Genomic DNA, 21661 nt, shown 5'->3' with positions numbered 1-21661 from the left:
AATTGTATATTCGCAGTTGTGGGTTTGTGAAGTGTTCCTGTGAAACCCTATCTGAGGGAAGTGGAAGGAGCTTTAAAAGGTGATCCATGAATATTTCGTGTTGGGTTTCTTCTTTGTGCACTTGTTTAAAATAGAACTTCTTATTGCTGCTTAGATGAAATGTAATTTTGCATACTTAACTCAATGGCATAGCTTTAAATAGTATGTCCATATGTGAAGCAGGACCAGGAGGCATATAAAAAAGTGAAAACTACTTGAGTTTTTGGTGGTAATGGAATAAGGTAGATTTTAAATTAGTTTGTTATTTTATGTTGTTGTAAAAATCAGAATATAAGGAAATTTTATGTGGATGCTGGGTAGAAATTGGGTGAATTCTATTCCTATATTTGTAAGTGTCAAAAGGGTGGTAAGGGCTTCCCTGGTGGCGCAGTGGTTGAGAGTCCGCCTGCCGATGCAGGGGACACGGGTTCGTGCCCCGGTCTGGGAAGATCCCACAGGCCGCGGAGCGGCTGGGCCCGTGAGCCATGGCCGCTGAGCCTGCGTGTCCGGAGCCTGTGCTCCGCAACGGGAAAGGCCACAATAGTGAGAGGCCCGCATACCGGAAAAAAAAAAAAAAAAAAAAAAGGTGGTAAATTTGGTAGTGAGTTGTCATTACTGTGGATTATACTTTGCAAATTTTAAAAGTTTATCTGACATTTTGGATTAACTTGAATATAAAGACTTAATAACTTTTTAAAATTCCAGAATAAAAAAGATGCCCAGAATGAAACCACTTAGAAATAACTCATTATTAACACTTTAGTGTTTGTTACTTTCTAGGTTATTTTTCTTGCGTGTATATTTTTTGTAAAATGTGTAAAAAAAAATGACCATTTTATTTTGTGGTCTGTTCTTTTCACTTAATATATTTTCAGTGTTAACAGTACCTCCTACAACATTTGTAGGGGTTCATAGTACCCCATTCCATGGATTTATCATCCCCTGATTTTTGAACATTGTGGTTATTTTCCATCTTTTCTATTGTAAACAACACAGAGATGAACCTTTTTTTTTTTTTTTTTTGGCTGCACTGCATCTTCGTTGCTGCGTGCAGGCTTTCTCTAGTTGTGGTGAGCGGGGGCTACTATTTTGTTGCAGTGCGCGGGCTTCTCATTGCAGTGTCTTCTCTTGTTGCAGAGCACGGGCTCTAGGCACACAGGCTTCAGCTGTTGCAGCACACAGGCTCTGTAGTTGTGGCACGCGGGCCCTAGAGCATGTGGGCTTCAGTAGTTGCAGTGCGTGGGCTCAGTAGTTGGGGAGAATGGGCTCTAGGTGCGTGGGCTTCGGTAATTGTGGCGCATGGGCTCAGTAGTTGTGGCTTGAGGGCTCTAGAGCACAGGCTCAGTAGTTGTGGCACACAGGCTTAGTTGCTCCACGGCATGTGGGATCTTCCCGGGCCAGGGATCGAATCCGTGTCCCCTGCGTTGGCAGGTGGATTCTTAATCAATGCGCCACCAGGGAAGTCCCAGAGGTGAACTTCTGTGTGGGAAAATTATTGAGGAAACTTGCTCGCAGATGTTAATTTATTAGCCTGTTGTTCAGAAGACCAAGTGAGATCTGGGTAAAAGGCAAAGAATGGGTGGTTTTTGCTGAGTTCTTACCTTGTGCAGGCATTCTGCTCATGCTTTTCATGCACTGTCACATTTCAGCCTTGATAGCAGAGTGTACAGTCATTTGCATTGGAGAGATAAAGCATTTGGAGAGATAAAGCATTTGAGAGTCCACATTAATTAAAAATAATAATTTAGGGTTCAAAAAGCAATTGTCTCTATTATCTTCACTTAAAAGGCTTCATAGTTACTGAATAGGTCTCAACCGGTTGTGTTTGGGATTTGATTATAATGTTCCCTTTTTTTTTTAATTGGAATATAGTTGCTTTACAATGTTGTGTTAGTTTCTGCTGTACAGCAAAGTGAATCAGTTATACATATACATATAACCACTCTTTTTGGATTTCCTTCCCATTTAGGTAACCACAGAGCATTGAGTTCCCTGTGCTACACAGTAGGTTCTCAGTAGTTATCCATTTTATGTATAGTAGTATATAGAGTTCCCTCCTTATTTGAAGAAGTTTAGAAAATGAAACCTATGCAGTTATATTAAACAGCATTTTAATTTTTAACCCGTTAGGAATCATTAAATAGTGTAAACATGGCTGCATGGTTTAGTAATTTAGAAATTTATTCAGACTGGTTCTCAAGTCTTCAGGTTCCATTGTGTGAACTCAGAGGTGTGCCCTAGTAAAGATGTTACACCAGTTAAATCATGTTCCAGGACTAGACTCTATTAACATGTTACTATGAAACCCTAAAAAGATGTTGAGGGCTAGCTTTTCAGGAGGGCTCTGAGGATCTGTGTTGTCATTCTGTGGTAGGTAGAATGGTCCCAAAGATGAATGTGCTGCTTGGCACCTGTAAATATTACATTACATGGTCAAAGGTACTTTGCAGATATAAGTAAGGCTGCAGACCTGGATTGTCCGCATGGACCCAGTCTAATCCAAAGACCTTGCTCTGGTAGGCATCAAAGAGAAACAGCAGAAGAGAGAGTAAAGAAAAAGCCTAAGCACGAGAAGGATTCAGCGTGGTGTCACTGGCTCTGAGAAGTAGGAGTCCACGTGCAAAGATCAGAGAGAGGCCTCTAGGAACCAAGGGCAGGTGCCAGGTGACAACCAGAAAGGAAATGGGCACCTCAGTCCTACAGAAGCAGGAACCAGCCAACAACCTGCATGCACTTGGAATTCTCTCCTAAAGCCTCTAGTAGGGAACACTGACCTGCCCATGCTTTGGTTTTTGGCCTCATGAGTCTCTAAGCAGAGGATCCAGTTGAGCCGTGCTGTCCCTTGACTCCTGACCTATGGAAACATGAGTTGATAAATGGATGTCCTCTTTCTTAAGCTGCTAGACGGGTAGTGATTTGCTACGGCAGAAATACCAAATTAATCCACACTCCTTGTTGAATACATATTTGCAATCCCTTGATTCATTAATCAGCAGTTATGTCTCAGATGTCAAAAGCTGCCAGGCCACAGCTAGTCAGTTGATCCCTCTGAAGTTTCAAAGTGAATTTTTAAAGCTAAAGTCTGTCTTTCACACATCTGTAAAAGCTTCGGAATTCTGTGGAAATCTCAAAGCTTATTTTTAAAGCTTTTAGAAGTACCAGCACTGTAGGCACTGTTCACAACTTTTCGGTGAAACATATCAGTCCCTTTTATGCTAGTTGCAATGTGGGGGCCATGTAGGTGGAATGTTATAAGCAGAAGCATTACTGGTTGTCAGGGAGTTCAGAATGTAGGTGGGAAGAAGGGTCTTAAACATAGGAAATATTAAAGCAACTACAGATTGGACTTTGCTCTTATAATTTATTGTTAAGCTCAACTATATTACTTACAGTAATGTGATGATGATCGCTAACACTCAGATAGTACTTACTGTTTCAGGCACCATTCCCAGATGTTTTATAGGTATTAACTCATTTAATGTTCACAGCAGTCCTGTGCTGTGGGGTGGAGAGGTGTGATCCAGCCTCAACAAACAGAATCCCAGAATTTCTCTCAAGGTTGGCATAGGAGATTTCCTAGTCCTGTTTTAGGCTTTTGGATCTTGCGTTCTGAATCTTGTTCTTCCGGGAAGCCCTCCTGTGTTAGCGGTTTTTGTAGATAGACTGTCTAGTTGGAAAGGGTCTTAGTTGATCTGGATTCATGCCAATACAAGAGTTTCTAATATCACATCCCTGCAAGGTTCTATAGGACCTACCCCTACAGATGGGAGATCCTTACCATAGAAGATCCCTAGAATGTCTAGTGTTGAACTTATACTCTTGGTACAGTTTAGAAACTTAGTTCCAAAGAGCACGATGACTGAGAAAAGACATGTAAGGAATGACATATAATGTGAAATAAAAGACATACTAAGACATGAGTTTGCAAATTATATTGTCTTTAAAGATACTTTGTTAAATACATTATATCATATAAATCTACTGAAGAATCATTTAAATGTGACACAGATTGAAAATACTCTGGTCTTACCAGAAAATGGAAAAAAATAACTTGAGACAAAAAAATGTTTTAAATGTAATGATGTACGCATAATCAATGTTTTATTTCATTGTTATAGCAAAACCCAGAATGTCCAATGTATACTTGTTTCCTTAAAACACTTTTCATATATATGAAATTTTTATTTGTCAAAAAATTCATGTTGATCAGCAGTTAGGGCTTTGGGGAAATTGCTGTATCAAGAATTGTAAGAGCATCTTTGAAGGCTGAAGGAGCAGATACACCTGCTCTTTTGAAAAGATGTCAGTGTCATTTGCTTGCTCTTTTCAGATTTTATTCAGCCAGTACATCTATAGCTTCTCCTGTTCTTTGTGCCATGAAATTTAGGAGATTTCCACAGGAAGGAATGGACTCCAACAGTTATTTTTCATCTGTTTGTTAAGATTTGCACTCCCTCTATCTCTGTTGGGTAGATTAGATTGCTATAATATCACCACCTGTTCAACTGCTGGCTGACAGATATGGCTTCTCCCAGGAGGCTCACGCTTGTTCTCTTTTTATAGTGGATGATTTGGATAGGAGGCAGTCATAAAACAAATCTTTAGAACAAACCCTTGGTCGGGGTGCTTCTGATATGTACCTTCCCTTATAAAGCATCTTCTGTTGAACCTCACGTAGTAGACCATTTCCACTGTGATAGCTCTGATCATTTGAATGTTCGTAGGGCTAAAACATGCCTTTCTGCAGCTTCTCTCCACTGTTCTGAATTTTACCCTCACCCTTCCAAATATTTGAAGCTAATGATCATGCTCCCCCTAAGTCTTCTGTTCTCAGCAGCAGCTGTGAACACTTGACTTGCATTCCTGATCACAGATACGTGTCAGGAGTGGTACTAGGAGTCATGGTCAGAATGATGAGTAAAGGAGTCTATTTCAGTGGGCTTGCAGTCTACTGTTGGAGACCCTCAGCTAAAGAGGAGATTTCACTAGCATGTGGTAGTGCTACAACTGAGGTACGTATAGAATGCTATCAGAGAATAAACAGGGAGGACTTCACTCCATTGGGGGAGGTGGGGGACTCATGAGAAGACGACAGCTAGGTTGGGACCTGAAGGACAAGTAAGTGACAGCCACACAAAGTGGGGAGGTGGGGAGGCATTCCAGACAGAAGAGCACGTGGCAAGTCTCAGAGCAAAGAAAGACCATGGTGCGTTCACAGAATTGCAAGTGTTCTATTTTACTAAGGCTGGAAGATGGATTCTTTTTTTTTTTAAAGACATGGATTGTAAGAAGAGGTATGGAAACAGATGATACTAAAGACCAGAAGAAAAGAATACTATATATGCAATATTAGACACTGGACTCTGTCCTGGTGTCATGGGAAGTCTTTGAAGAGTTTTTTAGCGAGAGATACAAGATTATATCTCATATAATATATGATGTGGTATGAAGAGAGATAAATGAGAGACAGCGGTCTGAGTTGGGAGAAGATGGTGGGCTGAGCTAAATCAAGGGTACCTCACTTCTTGGCTTGAGACCCTGGATACATGGTGGTACCATTCACTGACTGGGGGTATGGGCCGTGGAGCAGATTTATGGGGTGGAGGAAAGTGGTAAGACAGTGACTTCACATTCGGAAATGTTGAGTTTGAGCTGCTAGTGAGACATTTAGGTCTTGGAGGTGGATGGATATGAGACTTTTGGGCCCTGGAGGTGCAGATATAATTGAAGCCCTGTGAGTAAATGAGGTTGCCTAGAGAGAATGAACGGAAAGAGAAGAAGGTCTAGAGGGCTAAGGATAGATCACTGAGGATCATCAAAACCAAGACAGAGGAAAGGGAAGCCTTGGGAGAAGAGAAGTAGCAGTCAGAGAGAAAAGAGAAAAGCCTGGAGCATATGGTGTCATGGAATGCCAGTGGTCAAGAAGAGGGGGGTGGGTAACCTGCCAAACCCTGCAGAGAGGACAAGGGAGATGAAGACTGCGCCATCCATCTCACTGTCTACAAGGAGGTGACCACCCTGTGGTCGTCCTCCTTTGGATGCTCTCGACTCCTCCTAAACCTAAACAAATGGTACTTCAAAGCGTATACAATCCAGATGTTGATTTCTCTGGAGTCCATCATTTTTTTATGACCTGAATGTTATTTTAGTAATATTCCTAAAAACATCGTTGTCCACTTCTAGATAATCACATTTCCATTGTTAACGTATACTATGCTTATGATCAACTAAAAATTATCACATCTTTTTCATGTGAATCTGTCTCATAGTAGATCTATGTATGCATAGCAGACTTAAATACCAGACTTAAAAAGCCTGCGTGTAGGACTTTATTCCACTTTATTTTGTTAGTTTCAGGACACTTCTATATATGTATTAGTCTTTGAATGGTCAGCTGTTGTCTAAGTTATAATAAAATGAATAGGCATATCTGTATGTGTTCAACAATGTCTATATGAAATTTTAAAAATATCCCTAATAGCCTTGAAATAGATGAATAAGCATAAGCATATTTTATCATTCCAGCATGCTTAGCAAACACATCTTCGATATGGCGAGAGCAATTATTAGGAAAAGAACTATTTGTTAAGTAAACTATTAGATGGAGAGCAGTACTGTCTAGACAGATAAATAAATAACTTTCTTAATTTTCTAATTATTGGTTGACATTAACAGGCAATCACAAGTTTATCCATGTGTCATTCTTGTGGCAATATTAACTCTTCAGAACAAAATAATGAACTTGGAAATAGGAAAACAGGCCTCCAAGGAACAAAGAAAATTGTTCCTGAGCCCATGGTTATTCCTTCATAGGACAGAAGTCTAGCCACCATCACTGCTCAGTTTGTGTCTTATCCAAAAGTACGTTGATGGCTTTAAGAAGCATAGTTACTTATTTTTCTAGAATTCTTTAAGTCCATAGTATCTTAAGATTTTATAGTGTTTTAAAAGTAAGTACATTTGGGAATAAAACAGGGAAGAGTATTGGCTTATGTTTCTTCTTACATTTAATTTAGGTAATTGAGAAAATGGGTTCTGTGTTTTAAAAACATTTCTATCATGGTATCAACATTTAAATGTTTCTAAGATTAATAGATTTACTAAAAACCTTTAGGGAATTTGTGAATTCATGATCCTATTTAAAATTTGTTTTTAAGAATGGCCCTGTGGTTAGGTAAGACTTTTGCCACTGTTGATCTGTCCTCCCACAATGACCTTTGCTGACTTTCCATCCAGCTTCACACTTGGTTTTCAAGGGTCTGTTCCCCCAGGAAGCCTGCCATGTCTTCTCAGTTAACCTCTCCCATGGACGTGATCCCTGGCGCTCAGGGTTTGCATTTGACACTTCCTGTTGCCTCTTGAGTCTTGTACTGATGCAAAACAGCTTTTCGAGCATTTGTATTTTGAGGCTGAAGGCACTATAAAGTGCCAGAGAAAGAAGACAAAATACTGGAACTAAGACTGGCTCTGATTCTTGTTGAATTTCAGGGCTATTTTGTGAACAGTCCTGCTGGTTATTGAAGATAGGAAGCCAAAACATTTCAGCATTTTAAAACATTTTAAAATTGCTGGTGAGTACCCAGAGGAGAGAGAAAAATTAGAGATGTGTTTTATCCGTCTCCTAATTATCCTCTCTTTAAATATTCACAAGAGCAAATATACCCGGAGCTGCAGATGTGTTTTGAGTTACATGGTTCTTTTTATACTGAGTAAACTATGTTTTAAAGTTTAAGCTTCTTAAAAAGCTCCCTTGCAATTTTCCTTGTGCTTGAGTAGATCGTGTCTGTCAAACTGCTGATGTAGTAACTGAATCTTATCATTTGATTGGATTATATCATAATTTAATACCTAAAACACAGTGAAGGCCATGTTCCTTTACAAATGAATTAAATTAGAGGAGAACAAAATAAAAAGTAAAGATTGGTTGTCAGTTGAGATGATTATAAGATTAAAAGGTTGAGTCTCGGGGAAACTAAGATATTAAGTAGAGCAGTGCTTCTCAACCCTGGATACAACCTAGATAGAATCACTTAGGGAACATGGAAACAGCAGCAGCAGCAAATACTGTTGGCTGGACCTCTTCCCCAGAGATTCTGATTTAGTTGGGGCCCAGGTATCAATTGTTTTCTTAAAGCTCCCCAAGTGATTCTCATGTGCAGTCAGGTTTGAAATACATGAAAATCCAAGCTATTTAAAGAAAGTATTTCTTGGTAGACAAAACATACTGACTACATAGGTATTTGACAAGAAGATACAAGAGAAAAAGATGGAGAGAAACTTTTAGTGTAAAGTTAATAGAGGTTTACAATCCATTATTGACAGCTCTGAAATATAAAAGCCCTGAAGAAGAATAGGGTTTCATAACTTACTTGGTGGCAAAAATCTAACCTAAATTGAATATATTTAGTAGAAAATCCTGAGGCCTTTCCTAGTCTGTCTTTATCCCATTTAGTATGAATAATCATACATTTCATTGCAGAAAATTTTTTTTGGCGGGGGGTGAAATAGAAAAGGATAGCTTTATTACTTTGCCAGGCAAAGGGGGGCACAGTGGGCTCCTGCCTTTAATGTGTCCCCGCAGCAATATTAATGTGTCTGATTTCTTATAATAAGTTACTGCCCAAGACCTCACTGAGGGTGTGCCCTAGATAGGGTACCTTTCTGAACTATATAAAATATTGAATTCTGGAATACATCTAGCCTCAAGGGTTCAGATCATAGTAGGGAAGGCTTGTAATAGGGAAGACCAGTGTAATAAGGTACTTCCTGTCAGATTAAGAACAATGCATTTCTTCTAATTTCCTAGGCGGTGGTTTAGCATTAAATAAAAACAATGGCGAATGTCAGAACATGGCTCTTGGCTCTATATGTCCACATTTTTTTTGAAACTGATCTGAGAAGAGGGTTCCACTTCTGTCATGTTGAGAGAAACTTATGTTAACCAACAACACAAGTAGATCAAGTAGAAAAAATAATCATCTCTAAAAGACTTTTCAGCGTAACAAACTACCGCCAAATGTCATGGTTTAAAGCAACACATACTTATTATCTTAACCAGTTCCTGAATGTTAGGAATTCGGGAGCATCTTAGCAGGGTGGTTTTTGCTTTGGATTGTTATCAAAATGTGGGCCAGAATTTCAGACACCTGAAGACTTGACCGGTGCTGGAGTGTTGTATTTCCTTTTCAGTGCCAACAGGTCCCTTATTGGTGCTTAATGAAAATTCTAGTCCCCGTTTCTGCAGTTGTTCAAAGTTTTAGTTTTCAGTATAAACCTAACAGTTATTTGCTAAAGGAGGCTTTGAGTCCTTCTAATATGTTCTGAAGATTTCTGCCGCGAGTCCCTTCTTACTGGGGAGTGCCTTCCCTTTGCATTTCCTTGTCCTTCCTCAGGCAGCTTTTTCTCTCCCCTAGGTTCTGTCTCTGTTCTCTTAAGGTTACCTCTGCATCCACCTCCTGTGGATCACTGAATGGGTGTTGATGGCCCTGGATAGTGTGATGAAAAGATGGCTGCCTTGGAGGAGCTTCTGCCCAGAAGACAGGCATTAGTCACAACTGAAAATGATGAATTACATCATTGCTTGTGTGTTTAAAAAAAAAAAAAAAAAGTGCGGGGAAGATGCTCTAGGAGCCTCTAACGGGATCTTACCCAGTTTGTGTTTTGCTTGGTCTGTTCTTCCCCCTTTGTGTTTTGGAGGAAGAGTAACCTACCCTTGGGGTTCTGGTCAGGAACAGTTTCCCTTGGGGGCAGAAACATAACACTTTTATGTCTTCCCTGACTGCAGATGTTCAGGGGATGTAGTGTAGTACAGTAGAATAATCTCATTTACTTTATGTGGAAAAATACAAAAAAAGGAAAAAGCTTAGGTTCCTTGTAACTTTAACTGTGAAGTTCTTCTCTTTCTCACTGCTCATCTCTCATCTTCTTGGCTTCCCAAAAAGTGCTATGTTGGTTTCTTTCTCATCCCCTCTCTCCCTTTCTTTCTGTACCAAATCTTTGAAAAGATGTAGTTTTATACAGTTTGGGGAATATAACAGTTTCCTTTTCTGAGCTATTTCTATTTTGAGCCTTATTTCTAATTCGAGAAAGAAAAACTGAAGCTCTCATGACGAGAATATCAAGTATGGAAAACTGATGGAGGGTGGAGAAGACAGTTTTTGATCCTCTGTATGCAAATTAAGTGATCCACCTTCTGCATCCTTTTCCATCTCTGCTTTTTTCCTGTCTCTGAGCCACAGTGGAGTCTTCCCTAGAAGCTCATAAAATCAGGACGCCATCCACAAGGTCCCAGTGAGTGTTTCTAATCTGCATCTTTGTCTACCCCCAAACATTTGTGACACTGTAACAGAGGAAAGTTCTGAAGAGAGATGCTGTTACTACGATAAACCTTACACGTAATTTCAAATATATAAAATAGGCACTCATTTATGTTTTATTTTGTTGCTGTTTTATTACTACACATACAAGTATTTATCAAGGCTTTCCTCTGATTAGTCATCACTCCTGTCCCCCCAGCTCTCTTTTCCCCCATAAGTTCTTCAACTATAAATTCTTCTACCCATGAGTATTTTTGGGTCTCAGACTCCCACGGTTAGAAAGGGACGGATTATCTTCTGATTACAATATAATTTTCCTGAGAAAGTCTTAAGGAGTCGACGAATCAGTTAAATCAGGAGTATATATACCCTTTTGAATGGCACTCATACTAGCCAGCCAGGGAAAGCACGGCAGTAAAGCAGTATGGCGGGGGGCGGGGCGGGGAAGCTGCCTTCTTCAGGGATGATGATACCCTGGTCATTGTGAAATTGGTCCTAAACAGAGTCCGAGTGACTCACTGGGCTACTTTTGCCTTCACGTACATCAATGTAAATTAGATTGATTTCAATAGCAAATCTTTAACCTTGAGCTTTCATGCTCTGCCTTTAAAAATGTCATTAGTATAATAAGCTGCAGGACCCTTCCAAACTCAGTATCACCACCCCTGCAAACACACACACTCACACTCTCACACACACACACACACACACACACTCTCACACACACACACTCACACACACACTCACACTCTTCTAAGCTTAAAAGATTGTGTCCTGAAGAGGAATGAGCTTGCTTATTATGAAAATTTTTTGCTATCAAACATAGATTTCCCAAAGATTATCCCCGTGTTATCTTTTTTTTTCCCATGTTATCTTTGAAAGTGACTGTGGTTATCTTCTTCGGTCTCTGTTTTATGTTACTCTTTGAGAATGTTTTTGAGAAAGGATTTAAGCATATGTGTTGGGGAGAGAGAGAGAGAGAGAGAGTAAGCAAGCAAAAATCTGGACAAATGAGTGAGGTTTAAGGCACTTAGGGTATTAAAGGTCATCTTGCCTATCCCCATTTCACCTGCCCTGTGTGTTGATAGCACTTGCTTTTATGCAGCATAATATCTGAAATGGTTGCTGTACACCTGTGAAGCCTCAAGTGATCCTTCATTGTATTCAAACAGAGGTCAAATTAAACTAGGATCACCTACCTCAATTTTTCTAGAATTTCTCTATAAACTAGAATCTTTGAGAGATAAAGAATATTTAATATCTTTGCCACAGTATTTTGCCTGTTTTAATAATTTATTTGCATTATTTCTGAATGTTACACAGTTACGTTTTTGAGGTACTTCTCATCATCATGGCATAAGTACCCATGTTTTCCAATGTGTACATTCTGGCAACTGTTTAATTTCTCTTTAAAGTAAGTCCATCAGATTCTATGAGGGTTGGCCTAAAATTCCTATGCAGAGGTTTTTCCATATTATTAAAAACAAATAAACAAAAACATGGCAGCAAACTTAATGCAACAGCTCTTAACTTTGGTTGCATATCTAAAAACAAAGCTACATTTTTCTTCTTCTAATTTGGTTTTTCCCCCTAATATTTTATTAGGTGCAGAGAGAGCTAGCAGCTGTTATTGCTTTGAAAGCAAGGAAGTCTGGTGAGTAGTCTTTCGTGGGGCTGGAGGAAGGTTCTGATTCTTTGGGGATATTTCACATGTCCTGTGGTTGTGAGCAGTTGAATGTATCTCAGGAAGCTTTGGTATAAAATGCAGAAAAGTGTCTCCATTATGTTTTAAAAATTATTCTACCATCAAAATAGCACAGGTGTATATCTCGTTCTTTAAAACTAGATATACACTGCCTTGCTTTATTTCATACTTCATGGAAAAGTGAAATAAAAAATTTAAAATATGTTTGTAGTCCACTGCAAGCATGGAAAAAGTCTAGGTACCCAGCAAAAGAAAGCAAACCACATTGCATTACCTATCATAATGACAGAGGAAACTAAATAACGTAATGGTGGTCTCTTTTTTATATTTTTCATCTCAAAGTAGCTTCTTATAAAAATAATTGAATTATCTCATAACATTTAATAGCAAGCGTTTTCCATAGGGACTGATTGTGTGGCTCTGATTCCTAATACCTTAGGAAACAATCTGTGGATGTAAGAAGTGGAAAGGAAAAGGGAGCTTTCAGATACATCTTGAGGAGAGAAAGCCAGGCTCTGCTGAAATTCGATATGAAGTAGAGACTCAATGAGGTAGAAAAAAACTTGCTTTGAAAGGAGGAGTGTCAGGAGGAGGCATCCTTTGCTGTTCAGAGGCAGGAGGTCACTGCTAAAGTCTTGTTCTAGTTTAACTTTAATGTTCAACTAGAATAAGACTTAGATAATGTTAAACTAGATGTTAAACTAGAGTAAGACTTTTCAGGTGAAGACTCTATGACAAAATCAAAGAGTTGCCAAAGTTTGAAGAAATAAGTGGAACAGAAATGTCTTCAGAACAGAAATCATACATTTTACATCTTCCTTTTTCTAGCTAGAAACTGTAAAAATTTGCTTTTCTCTCAGTGACCTGGAATCAAACACACCTTAGTATGAAGTAGCTTATTGTGTTTATACTATATCTTTGTTGATTTGGCTGATGTAGAGGATGCAGAGACTGGGTGCTGTAAGGGTGGTGGAGAAGAGACACAAGGAACAGTAATCTGGACCCACAGAGCTCAGGCAGTGTGAAAAGGGCTCCTCCGAGGACAGGGATTAGATCATGGGTGTCTGCATAGGTGGAGGCCAAGATGGAGAAAGGACACCAGTATAAAGGTTGTAGGAGGGAAGTCTTAAAAATAACTTGTGCTAGAGCTGATGGTGGTTCCTGTAAACATAAGGAGACAAAACTTACAGTCTGTATGAGTTGGGATGACAGTGCCTTGGAGGATAGGGGTTAAAAAATTTTTTTCTTAAGTTTCGGAAAAAGTTGGGAAAATAATCAAAAACATATATTCTTGGGCTTCCCTGGTGGCGCAGTGGTTAAGAGTCCGCCTGCCGATGCAGGGGACACGGGTTCATGCCCCGGTCTGGGAGGATCCCATATGCCACGGAGTGGCTGGGCCCGTGAGCCATGGCCGCTGAGCCTGCGCGTCCGGAGCCTGTGCTCTGCAACGGGAGAGGCCACAACAGTGAGAGGCCCGCGTACCGCAAAAAAAAAAAATTTTTTTAATGTAAAAACATATACTCTTGTCATTGCTGGAGAAAAACAGAGCAAGTAAATACAGATGGGTCTGGAGAAGGGGGTTGCTAATTTACACAGAGTGGGATGGATAGGCCCCCAGTAGGGCACATTTGAGCAAAGACGTGAAGTCACTGAGGGGTGAACCTTGTGGACATCCAGACAAGAGCCCTGGGCAGAGGTGTGTGAAATGAGTTTGAGGAACAGCAAGGATGTGAGAGTGGCTGCAGCCAAGTGAATGAGGCAGAAAGAGGCAGGTTTTGGGTGTCAGGCTAAGAAGTTTGAACTTTCTGGAGGTGAAGAGAAATGAAGAGGAGTAAGCAAGACCCACACACAGTAGCTTGTGCAAAGTAAAAGACTGGTATGAAGTTGACTTTATTACACCATCACGTTAACATGTCTGTTTTCCTTACTCATTTCATCTGTGGAGCTTGGAGTGTGAATACTACATTGGCAACCTCTCAGGGACAGAGTGAAACACAAATGCACCAAGGATGGGGACATAAATTCATAGTTTTTCAGAAAAGCCACTTTTCAGTGCGTTCTAGCATAGTTACTCTATAAGCCAGTAACTCCATGATTGGAGATCTAGCTTTGGGCGTGATCAGAGACGCATGTGAATATTCAGATAGAAGAAACCTATTTCATTGCTTATTTTAACAGTAAGAAATTAGAAACAACCCTTAAGTTCCCATAATAGAGAAATGGTAAAATTGATCCATGAAATGGGATGTTAAACAGTTTTTTAAATGATATTTCAAAGAATTAATACAGTAAAATGTTCAGTGGAGAAAAGTGTGTGTAATGAGCGTGTATTACTTGTCTTTATCATAATGAAAATAGCTTCATTTTTTTCTTATTAGTATAGCATAGTCATTGAAAAACTTTGGTAATACATGAATGTATGAAGAAGAAATTGAAAAATCACCCATCATCTCACCAACAGAGATAACCAATAATACTCTTTTCTGTATGTATTTACAGATATTTCTCTATTAATATGTAGATATTTTATATATAATATATGCAGTTTTATAAAAGTGATAATTTTTTACATGTGCTCTTTTATTTTGTGATAATTGTATATTCATGTGCAGTTGTAATAAATGATAAGGGATGACACGTTCCCTTTACCCAGCTCCCCCCAATGGTAACATCCTGTGAAACTCAAGTACAGTGTCACAATCAGGATATTGACATTGATACAAAACATTTACATCACTGTAAGGATCTTCCGTGTTTGTCTTTTATAGCTACACTAACTTTCCTCCTACCTCTGTTTCCTCTTTAACCTCTGCAATTAGCAATCTGTTCTCTATTTCTATAATTTTGTCATTTCAAAAATATTACTTAAATGGAATCATACAGTATGAACCCTTGTAGGAGTGGCTCTTTTCACTTGCCATAGTTCTCTGGAGATTTATTCAGGTTGTTGTGTATATCAATGGTTATTCCTTTTTATAACTGCATAGTATTCCATCATATGAATGTGCTACACTATATGTAACCATTCACCCATGAAGGGCATTGGGGTTGTTTCCAGTTTGGGTCATTATGAATAAAACTACATGTGTAAGTTCTTGTGTGAATGTAGGTCTTTATCTCTCTGGACTAAATGCCCAGGAGTACAATTGCTGGATTGTTTGGTAATTGCATGTTTTGTTTTTGTTTTTGTTTTTTGCGGTACGCGGGCCTCCCACTGCTGTGGCCTTTCCCGTTGCGGAGCACAGGCTCCGGACGCGCAGGCGCAGCGGCCATGGCTCACGGGCCCAGCTGCTCCGCGGCATGTGGGATCCTCCCGGACCGGGGCACGAACACGTGTCCCCTGCATCGGCAGGCAGACTCTCAACCACTGCACCACCAGGGAAGCCCTGCATGTTTTGTTTTTTAAGAAACTGCCAAATTGTTTTCCAGAGTGGCTGAACCATTTTACATTCTCACTAGCAACGTATATGTGATGTAGGTTCTTGCATACTTGCCAGCATTTGATGTTGTCGCTATTTTTTAAAATTTTAACCATTCTAATAGGTGTGTAGTGACATGCTAAAACTGTAGTTTTAGTATGCATTGCCCTAATGGCTAGTAACATTGAACATCTTTTCATGTGTTTATTTGCCACCCGAATGTCTTCTTTGTGAAATGTCTGTTCATATCTTTTGCCCATTTTCTAATTGGATTGTTTGAGGGTTTTTTTTTTACTGTTGAGTTTTGAGATTTCTTTATTCTCGATAGCAATCCTTAGGCAAGTATTTTCTCCCAGTCTATAGCCTGTCTTTTCATTTTCTTATCAAAGTCTTTCACAGAGCAAAAGTTTCTAATTTTGGTGAAGTCCAATTTATCAATATTTTTTAATGGATCATGTCTTTGGGTTAAGTCTTTGTCTATTCCCAGATGCCAAAGATTTTCTCCTGCATCTTTTTCTTCCTTAGAAGTTTTTATAGTTTTATAAAAGTTTTATATTTGAGTTCATGATCCATTTTGAGTTAGTCTTTGTATAAGATGTGAGACTTATGTCAAGATTCTTCTGTGTTTGTTTTGGCTTATGAATGTCTAATTTTTCTAGCACCATTTATTGAAAAGGCCATCTTTTCTTCCATTGAATTGCTTTTGCACCTTTGTCAAAAATATGTTGGGCATATTTTTGTGGGTGTATTTCTGGATTCTCTGTTCTGTTCCACTGAACAGACTCCATTGGTATCCATCAGTACTAGCCTTGATTACTGTATCTATAAATCCACTTTTTATAGGATTCATTTTCATGTACTAATACAGTTCTGTATCATTTTTGTTAGCTGTTGTATGTTTATATTGATACCATACAACTTATTAACTAATTCTTTGTTGTATGTTTAAGGTTTTAATAGTTTTCCTATTATGAATGATAATAGAAGGGCTCGAAGATATATTCTCGTATATATCTTTTTGCCCTTTACCAATTAATTTCTCATAATAAGTTACTAAAAATGGATTGCTAGGTCAGTAGCTTGGTATGGGGAATGTTAAAATTTTGTTTTTCATGTCCAAGACTTCAAGTCATCTGGAATTTATTTTAGTGTATGGTGTCAGGTAGAAATCCAGTTTTATGTTTTCCTTATGCTAAACCAGTTACCCCAGTAGTGTTCATTGGATATGATGCTGACTCTATCGTATATAAAGTTTATATATATATGCTTGAATTTATTTCTGGTCTCTGTATTCCTTTGATCTATTTATTCCTTTGAGTACACTTTCCTGTTTCAGTTACCAACACTATAAGAAGACTTTTGGGGGATTAAGGGGTAAAGCAAGTTTCTTCTTATTGTTCTGTTTTCTTCATAGCTTTATTTTGTCAAGTTCCATGAAAACCCCTATAGGGATTTCTTAAAGTGTATTGAATTTATAGGTCATCAGATAAATTTGACACTTTGGAGATAAGTATTTGCATTCATGAACCTAGGATATCGTTCCATTGTTTTCAGATCTTCAGTACTGTCTTAAAAATTTCTCCGTAAAGCTTTGTACATTTTTTTGCTTGATGTATATTTTGGTATCTTGTAGTTTTGGTTACTATTATGATTTAACTTTTTTTTAAAAGTTATACTCTTCTTATTTTGTGAAGGTTTCTCATTCTTTGTCTTTCATGACACTGTATAAAAAAATAAACTTTACGTTTTAGAGCAGTTGTAAGGTCACAGAAAAATTGAGCAGAAAGTACACAGAGTTCCCATATCCCCCCTGCCCCAACATGCACAGCCCACTTACTGCCATCATCTCAGAGGGGTACATTTGTTATAATCATTACTCTACATCGACACATCAGTATCACCCACAGTCCTTAGTTTACTTTAGGGTTCACTCTTGGTATTGTACATTTTATGGGTTTGGACTAATGTATAATGACATGTATTTATCATTATAGTGTCACACAGGATAATTTCACTGCCCTAAAAATCCCCTCTCCTCTACCTGTTTGTGCCTCTCTACTCCCATCCCCTGGCAATCACTCATCTTGTTACTGTCTCCGTAGTTTTTGCCTTTTCCAGAATGTCATATAGTTGGGATCATACAGTATGTAGCCTTTTCAGATTGGCTTTCTTCACTCAATAATAGGCCTTTAGGGTTCATCCATGTCTTTTAATGGCTTGATAGATCATTTCTATTTAGCACTGAATAATATTCCATTGTCTGGATGTACCACAGTTTATGTATTTGTTCACCTCCTGAAGGACATCTTGGTTGCTTCCAAGTTTTGGCAATTATGACTGAAGCTGCTATAAACATCTGTGTGCAGGGTTCAACTACACACCCACGAACACATAGTTTTCCACTGCTTTGGGTAAATAGCAAGGAGTGTGATTTCTGGATCGTATGGTAAGAGTATGTTGAGTTTTGTAAGAAGTTGCCAAACTTCTTCTAAACTATCTTCTGACTCTACTATTCTGCATTCCCACCAGCAGTGAATGAGCATTCCTGTTGCTCCATATCTTCACCAGCGTTTGTTGTTGTCAGTGTTGCACATTTTGTTGTTTTACTTTGCATTTTCTTGATGATATATGCTATGAAACATCTTTTCATGTGCTTATTTATTATCTTTGTATCGTCTTTGGTGAGGTGCCTATTAAGGTCTTTGACCTATTTTTCAGTCAGGTTGCTTGTTTTCTTACTGCTGTTGAGTTTTAAGAGTTCTTTGTATATTTTAGATAACAGTCATTTTTTCAGATATATTTTGCAGATGTTTTCTCCCAGTCTGTGGCTTGTATTCGCATTCTCTTCACATTGCCTTTGAAAGAGCAGAAGTTTTTTATTTTAATGAAGTCAAGCTTACCTTTCTTCTTTCTTTCATTGATCCTGCCTTTGATGTTATAGCTGAAAATTCATACCATACCTAAGGTCATCTAGGTTTTCTTCTGTTACATTGTAGAAATTGTATAGTTTTGCATTACATTAAGTCTGTGATCCATTTTCAGTTAACTTTTGTGAAAAGTGTAAGGTCTGTGTCTAGGTTCTTTTTATTGTGTGTGTGTATGTCCAGTTGTTCCAGTACCATTTGTTGAAAAGACTATCCTTGTTCCATTTTATTGCCTTTGCTCCTTTTTTAAAGATCACTTGATTATATTTGTATGGGTTTATTTCTGGGCTCTGTATTCTGTTCCATTGACCTATTTGTCTGTTCTTTCATCAGTACCACACTGTCTATATTACTGTAACTTTATAGTAAGTGCTGCTGTTGGGTAATGTCAGTCCTCCAACTTTTTCTCCTTCAACATTGTGTTGGCTATTCTGGGTCTTTTCCCTCTCCATATATAGTTTTGAATCAGTTTGTTGATCCACATCTGTTATCTTTTCTAATTGGTTACTTTTGCTGTATGAGAACTCATGCTTTTGTGGCTAGCAAAAGTGTTGAACTCAAATGAATTCCACTAGCTTGTTTTAAAATTATCTTGGGTTTTTTGTATGGGCAACTACAGCATCTGTCAATTATGACTGTTTTCTCTCTGTCTTACCAATCCATATAACTCCTTTTTTTCCCTCATACTATTTCATGAGCTAGGGTCCTATGATGTAAGTTGAATAATAAAAAGATAGTTGGCATTCTTATTTTGTCCCTGACAAAACTGAGTATGTTTTCTGATTAGAAAAGTAGTATAAGCAAAGAAGATAGTTTTAGAGAAAAACAGACTTTTCTGTCATACATTCCGCAAACCACAACAAGTTTGGGAAACAATCTAGGGGCAAAAATAACCAACAAGGTGATATTAAAATATTCAGAGAATTCAAATATGGAAATAAGGAGATATCTACCTGATTCGCCCTACGCTCTCGCTGTTTGAGTTGGCATTGAGAGTGGATGAAAAATAAGTGGCAAAGTATGAGAGCCTAAGTCATAGGTTATTGCCTTCATTCCTTTATCAAATTCTAACTGAGCACCTACTGTATGCCAGGAACACTGTAAGGCATGAGGGTACAATGGTGAGCAAGGACAAATATGGCTCTTGCTATTTTTAAACCACAATGTATGTTTCATGAATAAAAAACATTAAGTCAATAGCTGTCTGAAAACGGAAAATGGATTACTGAGTAGTTAGGAGATGATAAAATGAAGAACTATTAAGCACAGCCTTAATCAAACAGAACTGTAGCTGTAGAATGGTACTTCCTACGTATGCTCACTGCTGTTTTTTAAAACTATTTTGAGTTTTTTTTTTAAGGAAGAAGAAAAAGAAGCTGGTATACTTCTAATTAAAAAAGTATTAAAATGATAGTTGTCACATCTGGGGCTTGACAGAAGGAATTGATTACCCTAATATCTGTCTTGCAGTCAAACTGTTAATTAGGGCTCAGGTGGTCATGCCAGATTTATGTCTCACTGCGAAGGGTTATTAAAACAAGAATTAGTATAAAGAAAAAGTTTTTGGTTTCAGCTCACCATACAAACAGAAATAAAAGTAACTGTCAATCAATAGATTGTATAAATGATTCAAGGCTCTAGCTTAGTAAAAAATCCATTTTGTTGTAATTTTCTAAGAGGCCATCAGGATGTGCCTTTAGTTTTCTCCTCTAAATGCTAACCCTAGTGAATGTGAATAGCATTTTAAGGCTTTACAAGATTTTTAAAAATTAGCACAGATATCTTTACACTTCTTTCTTTTTTGTTGAATGGCTTATTCTACTGCTAATTGCTCACCAGTTAGAGTCTTGGGAGATATGTTTCTTCCCCTTTTCAAGGGAATCTACAGCCAAAGCATGTTTAGCTCTCATTATCTTTAGATCATATGAAATTTGTGCCATGGTGGGCTTCTATTTCTGGAAAGCCAGAAATCTCATATTGGTAAACCCTCTTGGCAGTTTTTATGTTTCACTCTCTCTGCCTAGACCATATCTAGTTAAGTGTTTTAAAACTAAGTAGCAAGGATATTAATGTTTGGGAAAGAAAGAAGAGGTTCTAGGCTCTGTTTATACCATTAAATGTCATTGTGACTTTTGTAAAGTGATTCCAATTTGTATCGTGAGGGGGTAGGTGTAGAATGTGGGAACCTTAGAGATTACTTCCAGCTCCAGCGTTCAATTATAACAATGAGTATTTTCATTAATTTCCTTCATTATCCTTAATGGAGTCACAACCTTGGGAATATTTTATTCAGGACTCTTTTAGGTATAAGCGAGAGATAAACAAGCTGACATCCACCAAGGAAATTTACTGTCTCAGGGAATCTGTGGAGTTAATCAGTCTCAGCAGAGAGAACCTCTTTCTGGTAGGTCCGACAGAAGTCTTGGTGGGGACCTCGGTGGAAGGGTGGAATGCCCATCTCTGTAGCAGTGGACACATGTTTGGAGGGCAGGATAGAGAGGTTTCAGGATGAAGAGGTTAAGTCAGCCTCCCACGAGACCCACGGACTGAGGCTAGGGCAGGTATGGCTCCCCAAAGAAAACCAGCAGAAGAGGGAATGGCTACTGGGCAGGGTACTCACTGCAGGGGAATTGTTTGTATTGTCCCAGTCTCACGGTTTCGAGGTGAATTGTTGTGCCGGAGAGCACACAGGCTAGAAAGGCTACAGCCAGAGCGCAAGCCCAGGCTTTCCAGCACCCAGTCTCTGGTTTTCCCAACTACACAATGTCCCCTCCCTTGTTAGGAATTTTTTGGATTATGGGGAGTAAAGATGTGGTTTGTGAAAAGGAAAAGAATAGAGTGAAAACTGACATTTTTCAAGTAGTAGATAGGAGCAGTTTTTTTCTTCTTTCTCAAATCATCCAGGGATTCAGCTTAAAGTGTTATTTTTGTGCCAAGATTTATTATTTCTTTGGGATATTAAAATATATATAACATAAAATTGTATAAAATGGTTTCACCTGTTGTGTTTAGTTTTAGCTTTTAAGAAACTTTCTTATTTTTAATAGACCAGAAAGGATGAGAGGGAAGCCATTGTTTTACATTCGTGTTAAATTGTTTCTCCTAGCCTTAGAAATCCTCTCGTTTGTTTAATCATGTTTGAATCCTGTGCTGAAGCTTAAATAGGCATTTGAATGAGTATGTGATTTCTGCAACCTGGTTATTACTATTTGCTATACAATGAACTGTGTGTGTGCAAAACGTTCAAGCAGGCGACCC

The 21661-nt window shown here is 38.5% G+C and overlaps 1 protein-coding gene across 3 annotated transcripts in view; it reads left to right on the top strand.

Annotated features, from left to right (window-relative positions):
* RAPGEF5 (Rap guanine nucleotide exchange factor 5) overlaps positions 1-21661 on the top strand; it is a gene marked incomplete at its 5' end in the record, with an annotated part of 214756 nt that overhangs the window by 69108 nt on the left and 123987 nt on the right. For all 3 annotated transcript variants that reach the window (XM_082662272.1, XM_082662273.1, XM_082662271.1), the window contains one exon: positions 11961-12009. In XM_082662272.1, the coding sequence (XP_082518398.1) occupies positions 11961-12009 (49 nt within the window). The remainder of the gene's footprint in view (positions 1-11960; positions 12010-21661) is intronic.

This window comes from Grampus griseus, assembly GCF_964374135.1.
Source record: "Grampus griseus genome assembly, chromosome: 9".
NCBI classification, from domain to species: Eukaryota; Metazoa; Chordata; class Mammalia; order Artiodactyla; family Delphinidae; genus Grampus; species Grampus griseus.
The sequence above is the reverse complement of the archived record's forward strand: the minus strand, read 5'-3'. Positions and strand labels throughout refer to the sequence as shown.